Raw genomic sequence first — 9,895 nt, 5'->3', positions numbered from 1 at the left:
TCATATTCCTTCCTTCTTGTTCTTCTTCCCCTTTCCCCTCTTTCACTTGCTCAAAGACTGTTACATTTCTAACGTTTACCAGTTCTGATGAAGGGTTACAGATCTGAAACATTAACTCTGTTTCTATCGATACTGCTGCAGCCAGACCTGTTGAGTATTTCCGGCACTTTCTCTACTCATCTCTAAGCTCTGGAATTCTCTCCCTAAACCCTAAATACAGTAAGTTGCACAGAGTCCAGTTTTCGGGAGTACAGCTTGTACAGAGTACTAAATACAGTAAGGTTCATGAGTGACCGAATTTTAAGAGATCTAAGAGTTAAACTCTTTCCAAAATTTAATTATTTTCTTTTTACATTTAGCATTTCACTTAATTTTAAGCTGAACTTGTAGTTTCTTTCACATTCTTTTTGTGAGAGCTGGACAGTTAATTGATGCTCATGGAATAGGAGGGTCAGTGTCAGTTTGGATTTTAAAAAACTGGCTTAATGCCAGAAAACAGTGAGTTGTGGCAAATAGTTGTTCTTCAGACTGGAAGAAGATAAAGAGTGGTGTTCCCCAACGCTCAATGCTAGGAACACTGCTTTTTGTTCTGATATCTAAAAATAAATTGGATATTTTAATACAGAGCAAAATTTCACAATTTGCTGATGATACGGAACTTGGAGGCGGGGCAGACAGTGAGTTGGATACCAATTGATGCAACACGACATTGATAGGCTATAAGGTCACCTCTCATTCTGCTAAACTCCAATGAATAAAGGCCTAACCTGTTCAGTCGCTCTTGATAAGACATACCCTTCATCCCAGGAATCAGCCTAGTGAACCTTTTCTGAACTGCCTCCAATGCTAGCATATCCTTCTTTAAAGACGGGGACCAAAACTGTACGCAGTACTCCAGATGTGGCCTCACCAACACCCTGTGAAGTTGTAACAGGACTTCCCTATTTTTAAATTCTAACCCCCTAGTAATAAAGGCCAGAATTCCATTTGCCTTCCTAATTACTTGCTGCACCTGTGTGCTAACTTTCTGTGTTTCATGCACAAGAACAGCCAGATCCCTTTATACTGCAGTATTTTGTAGTCTTTCTCCATCTAAATAATAATCTGCCTTTTTATTCTTCCTACCAAATTGGATTACCTCACACTTTGCCACATTGAACACCATCTGTCAAATTTTTGCCCACTCACTTAACCTACCAATATCCCTTTGCAGATTCTTTGTGTCCTCATCACAACATGCCTTCCCCCGAATTTAGTATTGTCAGAAAATTTGGATACACTACACTCTGTCCCTTCCTCCACGTCATTAATGTAGATAGGAAATAGTTGAAGCCCAAGGACCGATCCTTGTGGAATCCCACTAGTTACGGCTTTCCAAGCTGAATAAGACCCATTGATCCCGACTCTCTGCCTTCGGTATGTTTGCCAATCATCAATCTATGCCAACACTTTACCCCCGATACCCTGAGCTCCTATTTTGTCCAATAACCTTTTATGTGGCACCTCACCAAACGCCTTCTGGAAATCCAAATACACTACATCTACCAGTTCCAGTTTATCCACTCTGCTTGTTATATCCTCAAAGAACTCAAACAAATTTGTCAAACTTAATTTCCCTTTCATGAAACAATGTTGACTCTGTTTGATTGCATTATGTTTTTCTAAATGTCCTGCTATTTCTTCCTTAATAATGGACTGTAGCATTTTCCCAATGACTGATGTGAAGATAACTGGTCTATAGTTTCCTGCTTTCTGTCTCCCTGCTTTCTTGAATAGGGGTGTCAGATTAGTGGTTTTCCAATCCGCTGGTACCCTATCGGAATCCAGTACGTTTTGGTATATTATGACCAATGCCTCCACTATCTCTGCAGCCACCTCTTTTAAAACCCTTGGGTGCAGGCCATCAGGTCCTAGTGACTTGTCTGCCTTTAGTTCCATCAGTTTGCCCAGCACCTTTTCCCTCGTGTTAAAGATAGTTACAAGTTCCTCCCTCCCATTTACACCTTGCTTATCTATTATTGTTGTGTTGTTTATAGTTTCCCTGTTCCCTGCTATTAATTCCCCATCCTCATCCTCCAAGGGTCCCATCCTTACTTTAGCTAGTCTCTTCCTTTTAATATACCCGTAGGAGCTGTTACTGTTTGTTTTTATTTTTCTTGCCAATTTACTCTCACAATCAATTTTCTCCCTCTTTATTAGTTTTTTTGTCATCCGTTGCTGGTTTCTAAAAGCTTCCCAATCCTCTGGCCTACCACTCGTTTTCGCCGCTTTGCACATTGTACGCCTTTGCTTTTGATTTGATACTCTCCTTAACTTCCTTTGTTATCCACGGGTTATTCCATGGGTCCATCGTTCTCTTCCAGTCCTTCCTTCTGACTGTAATACATGTTTGCTGAGTGTTATCAGATATCTGCTTAAAAGTCTGCCACTGCTCATCTGCTGACTTTCCCTGTAGGCTATCTTCCCAGCCCGCTTTAGACAACTCTGTCATCATATCTCTGTAATTGCCCTAGTTTAAGCTAAAGACACTGGTTTGAGACCCGAGTTGATCACCCTCAAACTGAATTTGAAATTCTGCCATGTTATGATTGTTTCCCCATAAAGGATCCTTGACTACGAGATCTCTTATTAATCCTACCTCATTACACAATACCAAATCTAAAATAGCCTGTTCCCTGGTAGGTTCTGCAACATATTGCTCTAAGTAACAATCCCTAAGGCACTCTACAGATTCGTCTAACATGCTACCCTTGCCAATTTAATTTGTCCAGTCTATATGCAGATTAAAATCACCCATGATAATTGCAGTGCCCTTCTTACACACCTCCGTTATTTCATGATTAATATCTTGTCCGACAGAGAGGCAACTCTTTGGGGGCCAATGGGCCACTCCCACTTCTTTCTCTTGCTATGCCTTATTTCTAACCAAACTGATTCTGCATCATGATCTATTACACCTATATCATTACTCACAACTGCACTGATCCCTTCCTTTAATAGCAAAGCTCCGCCACTTCCTTTTTCTTTCTGAGTATTCTTCCGGAATATTGAATATCCTTGAACATTGAGATTCCAGACCTGGTCATCCTGCATCCAGGTCTCAGTGATAGCTATCAAATCATACTAATTTATTTCCATCTGTGCCGTCAGCTCATCTATCTTTTTACAAATGCTACATGTATTCAGATAAAGAGCCTTAAGCTTTGACGTTTTACCATTTTCACCTAATCTGGTTCTAATTTCTGCTGCACTCTTGTGCTTGTATTCTCTGTCCTTTCCTGTCACTCTCTGATTAATGTATGTTCATTCACTATCCTGCACCTCTGCTCTCTCATTACTTTTTGACTTCTTAACCTTCCCTTCAATTGAACCCTCCGCCCCCACCCCCACTATTTACGTTAATGCCTTATCTACAACCCGAGTCATCCGATTCGCCAGGACACTGGTCCAGGCATGGTTCAAGTGAAGCCTTTCCTAATGGAACAGCTCTCTCATTCCCCAGTACTGGTGCCATGAGTCGGAACCCATTTCTCCCACACCGATCTTTGAGCCACACATTTACCTCTCTAATCTTATTTACCCTATGCCAATTAGCACGTGGCTCAGGTAGTAATCCGGAAATTATCACCTTTGTGGTTCAGCTTTTTAATTTGGCCCCGAGCTGCTCATAGTCCCTCAGCAGAACCTCTTTCCCAGTCTTACCTATGTCGTTGGTACCTACGTGGACCACAACAACTGGATCTTTTCCCTCCCACTCCAAGTTCTTCTCCAGCCCTGAAGAGATGTCCTTAACCTTGGCACCAGGTAGACAACACAGCCTTCGGGACTCTCTATTTTGCTGCAGAGAACATTATCTATACCCCGAACTATGCTAGCCCCGATGACAACTATATTTCTCTTTTCTCCCCCCACTTGAATGGCGCTCTGAACCACGGTGCTGTGGTCAGTTTACTCATCCTCCCTGCAGCCTATGCCCTCATCCTCACTGGGAGCAAGAACTGCGCACCTATTGGATATGGGCACTGGCTGCGACTCCTCCAAAGCTAAATTCTGGACCCCCATATCTGACTCACTCGCAGTCATATGCTCCTGTCCCTGACCAGAGTCTAGAATGGATGTAATTAATCTAAGGGGCGTGATTGTCTCCAGAAACACCATGCCCAGATAACTTTCCCACTCCCTGATGTGTCACAGTGTATGCAGCTCAGACTCAAGCTCATCAATTCTGAGCTGAAGTACCTCGAACAGCCAACACTTGCTGCAGATGTGGTCACTGTGGATCACACCAGGGTCCACCAGCTTCCACATGCTACAGCTGAAACACATCGTCTGCCCAGACATCTCTATGCTATTTAATTAAATAATTTGGATCAAAGTATTTAAGAAAAATAAACTATTTGAGTGTACTCTTAACCTGTAATGACATCGCCTGATTTAAATCACTTGGCCAAAACCAAAATAAAAAAACAAGAACTAAACAACACAAGGCACGGAAGAAATAACCATCAATCACTTACCAGCCCTCCTCTGACGTCACACTTCAATTTCTTTTTCTGGTCAAGCAGTTGCACTGAACAGAACAAAGCGCTCTCACCGCCGCCGCTGCTTCTGTTGTCGAGCCTCGCTCTCTGCTCCTTTTATACCCCGGCTCATCTCACCACCGCCGCTGCTGCTTCTGGTGAGAGGACAGCCAGGGCAGTGGGAAAGGATAGTTCATGTGTAAGCTCACTGGAGGGCAAGGTCACAAATGAGTTATAATTCACAGGACTCAGATGAGAACATTACTGGAACAGCATACAGGAAAATGCTGATGAACATGTACACTGAGATACTTTATCCATTGACAGGCCTGTCAGACAGTCTGTTGTCACTGTCAAGGAACATGGAGGGGTCCGACTCCAATATAGCACAGGACACTTCACAGAGCTTGATACCCAATCTTTCGCCTTCGGAAGTGGTGACTAACTTCATGAAAGCACTCGCGGACCCAGTCGTGAGAAAGCATCTGGTGACCATTGTTTCTGCAGCACAGGTGGCCAACATCCAAAGTCTCAGTGCTGCAGTGAAATCTCAGACTGAGTTCATCAGATCCATGCTTGGTGCCTTGCAGGATCAGACTGTTGCCACCATGGCTGTTGATCTCAGTGTTTAAAGGGCTTTGCAGGCTCTCACAGCAGTATAGCATTCTGTGATCCAGTAGAGTACTAGGATTGCTGAGGTGTCGCCCCGTGGGAGTGACAGTGTCTCAGTGGAGCCTGGTCCTGCTCTCCTCTCTCAGGATGACAGTATTTGTTCTCCCTTCACTGTCACTCCACCAGTATCCTTTCTGTTACCCATCAGCCAGCCCAGGCTGCTGCTGCCTATGTGGAGGTGATTCTGTTCGAATCCGATCCCTGTACGCCTAGAACTGCTCGAGGCTTCCTGCAAGGCCATCTTCATTTCCCCCAGTGAAAGTCAGCAGTCTTCCATGCAGCAGTAACTGGGGAAACACTGTGTAGGAGCACTGGGCACGTCGAGGGAAACCGCAAGACATGCACTCAGGGAATACACAAGGGTGAAAAGTTTTTGTAATTGGAAGTGTTGTTGGATAAAGATGTTAATGAAATGTTTTTTATTGGTGCTTTTTATTGCATGATAGTGACCAAGGGGAACTGTGATTGGGCGTCTCAGATGGGTGTAATGGTAGAGAATGGGGGATCCATGGTGGGAAAGGGAAGTTGTCCTATGGGAACTGGAATCTTATCAGGGACTGTCTGACAGCCTCTCCAGGTTTAAATGATCCAGGAAATATCCTCCCTGCCTCCTCCTCCTCCTGAGGTGACCTCCGGATTCCTGGTGCCAATGCCTGTGTCCTCATGATGGTGATGATATGAAGGGTGTAGCAGAACACCATGAACTTGGTCACCTGTTCCAGTGTGTACTGAGGGCTCTGTTCGAGCGGTTCAGGCATTGGAAGCATTGCTTCATCACACCGATGGTCTGTTCCACCATGTTCCTGGTGACGCCATTACTCACGTTATACACATGTTAATTGTGTGATGTTGGTTAGCGGTGGGAGGTGGTTTGAGGGTGTAGAAACATTAGCTGTGTCTAGCGGTGACTTCCCTTTGTCTCCGAGCGGCCACATGCTGGTTCTCCATGGAGGCCAAAACTTTGGGAACGGCTGGCTGTTTCTGAATGAAGGTCTCATTCACCATCATGTTGTACTGGGCATGCTCACCTCCCAACTGTAGGGCTGAGATTTCTTTCATTTCCTGTACCTCTCCCCATTGACATGGTGGCCTGGCAGAGCCAGCTACACTATAGGGAAGCCGGCTTTCCTGAAAAAGCCATGAGGCCTCTCATCCTCCTTCTCTTGGTCCTAAAACCTCATCACGCTTACTTTGCGCATTGGGCTCCAGCAATGCATGTGGTTCCAGGCCTGTTATAGTACTGGCAGTTGGTCGCACGCTCTGAATGGCCAAGTGAATCTCCTACACTTATCTGGAGTCTGGGACTCCAGCAATGGTCCAGGGCCCATGATTGGAATGGTACCCGCCCCCTGACCAATCCCAGTGACCCCAAACCACTTACCTGATGTACAGACTCTCCAGCAGTGGGCGTGTTTCCAGACCTGGTGAAGAGACAGCAGTGCAGCCGCTACCTACCTGGCCCTGGCTGTTGCGCCACACTTATCTGAGGTCTAGGGCACCTGCATTGAGCCTGGTCCCAGATCTGGTGTAGTACCAGCAGTGTCGCACACTCCCTGACCGGTCCCCATACAGCCCCACACTTATTTGGTGTCCAGGACTCCAGCGATCTTCCAGGTCCCAGAACTGCAGTCGATCCAGCAGGAGCATCCACTCCCTGAGTGGATCTCGATACCTCAAAACAATTACCTGGAGATTGGAGGGGCTCCAGCAATTGCCCTGGGCCCAGCGCTGTGCATCACTGGCAGTGGCCCCAACTCTGTTCAACTGGCCCCGGAGTTCTCAGCGCACTTACTGGGGACCAGTGCTCGAGTGATAATCCCTGTCTCCGGCTTCGTGTAGGACTGCCACTGCCGCCCATTCTCTAACTTTACACGGCAACCCCGCCACGCCTAATTTGTGTTCGGGACCTCAGTGATGGTCCTGATCCCAGGCCTGATGTATTACTGGCGGTGAACACCACTAGCTGAGTGGCACAGTGTCTTCGATACACTTAACTTGTGTCCTGGGCTCCAGCGAAGGTCTTCCTTGCCGGTATGGTGTAATAGCTTCAATGACACCCACTGACTTATTGGCCCCAGCAACCACGTAACACCTATCTGAGGTCCAGGGTCTCCAGCAATGGTCCTGCTGCATTACTAACAGTGTGGCAACTCGACCACTGGCCCCAACAGCCTCGTTCACACGCCCGAGGTCCAGGCTCTCCAGGAATTGTCCTCGTCCCAGGTCTGGTATAGTACTGACAGTGGTCATACTCCCAATTGCCTCGGTGTCCTCGGTACACTGTCAGTATAGTACTGACAGTGGTCCTACTCCCAATTGCCTCGGTGTCCTCGGTACACTTAGCTGGGGTCCAGGTCTCTTGTCATGGTCCTGGTCTCAAGCCTATTGTTTGAACGGCAGTGGCCCCTACGAGCTGACTGGCCCTGGGTGTCCTTGCCAAACTCACATTGGTTTTACAGCTCCAGCGATGGTGCTGCATCCAGGCCTGACGTAGTATTGCTAGTTCCATTACTCCCGGTGGCTTTGCCAATGTTACTGAGCTGCTGGCCATCTGATTGTTCAGCAGGGATGTGAACGATGGCCCAGGCAGTTAACTGTCCCAACGCCACTGAAATGCGCTGTTTCTTGGTTCTGAATTGCCAAGACAGGGTTCCCCTCATATTTTCGGCCCGCCGTCAGGACCCCCACAGGCTGTATTAAATTCAGCTGCCTATCTCCAGCTGAAATCCGTGTCACTCGCCAATAATTAGATACACACCGAATATGGTAACCCATGTATAAATGTCAATCCAAACTCCTTCAACCTGTTGTATTTTACTTCCAACATGATCTATAATTTTCTGTTAATTTCCCTTATTTATAGTTAATTTAGTGACGATTGAGATTATTTGTTTCATTGATTTTTTTTGTGGCCTCATTCCCTATCATTGTTTTAAAATAATTGAATTGAATTCTGTGCTGCTTGTCAGAGGTGAGGGAATCTCTCAGTCTATTCAACATTTAACTTTCAATACAGGAGCAAAGTGCTGCAGATGCTTAAAATCTGAAATAAAAACAGAAAATGTTGGACATATTCAGTAGGTCAGGCAGCATCTGAGGAGAGAGAAACAGAGTTAATGTTTCAGATCAGACCTGGAAGAGATTAGAGGTGGAACAGTTTTTAAACCATAAACGGAAATGAGGGAGGGGAGGATTATGATTTACATTGAGTTTAATAATTTCAATACCACCCTTTAGTCATTTCATCTCTCCTGTCTTCCATCGTATTGCAGACCTTCCCGTTTGTTATTTCAGGTCCAATCATTTCAGCATAACATTGGATGCAGTGACATATTTGTAAATCTCAATAAGTCCTCAATCAAACTGGTAACTTTGCTCCAGTCTGATGTATAATTTCTCTCTTTATTTACCTTCCTCACAGTTAACTTGCTGACGATTGGGATCCTGACTCAGAGGAAGTGCGGTCTCTCCAAATGTGTCACTCGCTACCTGGTGGCCATGTCAGCGGCGGATCTATTGGTCATTATCCTGGACCTGATATTGAGACACATTCCCATTGTTTATTGGAAACAGTTTCAGTTCCTGCGGTCCATCCCCGTGTGTAATATCCACGCCGTCCTGCTTTACACAGCCACAGACTGTTCTGTCTGGTTCACCGTCACTTTCACCTTTGATCGATTTGTAGCTATTTGTTGCCAGAAGCTGAAATGTAAATATTGCAGCGAGAAAACGGCTGCTGTGGCTCTGGGAACAGTGACTGTGCTGAGCTGTTTAAAGAACACCTTCTGGTATTTTATGTTATCAGATTGGTATTGGCTGGGGAACCTCCCCTGGTTTTGTTCTGTAACAGGGGATGTTCAGATGTCTCGTGTCTGGGTATCAATCGAATTCCTCCATCACATTCTAACCCCAGGGCTCCCATTTGTGGTGATTCTGCTGCTCAATGCTCTCACCGTCAGACACATCTTTGTGAGCAGCAGAGCACGCAGGAGACTCCGGGCTCACAGCACTGGGGAGACTCGCCGAGACGCACAGATGGAGAGCCGAAGGAAATCCATCATTTTACTGCTAGTTATCTCGGCCAATTTCATTCTTTTGTGGGCAGCGTTAATGGTGCTTTCCATATGGACACGGATGTGGAATTTGACGTTGGTGTCTGTGTCTGCACGTCCACCTCGTATTCTGCAGGAATTGGGCTTTATGCTGCAGCTCCTGAGTTGCTGCACAAACACTGCGATTTATGCCGTGACCCAGACTCAGTTCAGAGAGCAGTTGAAGAATGTGCTGAAATATCCCTTTACCCAGTTGTTGAACTAATTCATTGATGAGAGAAACTAAATCACTAAATAACTATTTCCAGCAGCCAGGAGAGGTGTCTTGTCGTTATGTTGACAGAACAGGGAGCAGGGCCTGTCACTGTTCTGACAGTACGATGGGGCGGCCTGTTGCTATGGTGGAAGACAACGGGCGAGGCCTGTCGCTTTGGAGACAGAGCAGGGCGGTATTTATTGCCCATCCCTAATTGCCCTTGACAAGGTGGTGGTGAGCTTTCAACGTGACGGCTGCAGTCCCTTTGGTGCAGCTAATATAACAGTGCTGTTCGAAGCTGCATTCCATGTGGGGCAGGTCCAGACACAATATTCTTTTGAATGGCGTTCCAGGGTTTTGACGCAACGACAGTGAAGGAACGGCGATATGGTTCC

General features: G+C 46.0%; 1 protein-coding gene across 1 annotated transcript; it reads left to right on the top strand.

The window, feature by feature from the left end:
• Positions 1 to 8,621: 8,621 nt before the first annotated feature.
• On the top strand, positions 8,622 to 9,509 carry LOC137359993 (probable G-protein coupled receptor 139; the record flags this gene model as incomplete). Its single annotated transcript, XM_068025588.1, has 1 exon — positions 8,622 to 9,509. A coding segment is annotated over one exon (888 nt), but the record flags the coding sequence as incomplete, so codon positions are not given.
• Positions 9,510 to 9,895: the final 386 nt, after the last annotated feature.

This window comes from Heterodontus francisci, unplaced genomic scaffold, assembly GCF_036365525.1.
Source record: "Heterodontus francisci isolate sHetFra1 unplaced genomic scaffold, sHetFra1.hap1 HAP1_SCAFFOLD_510, whole genome shotgun sequence".
Lineage (NCBI taxonomy): Eukaryota > Metazoa > Chordata > Chondrichthyes > Heterodontiformes > Heterodontidae > Heterodontus > Heterodontus francisci.
This window is presented reverse-complemented; position numbering and strand designations above follow the sequence as displayed.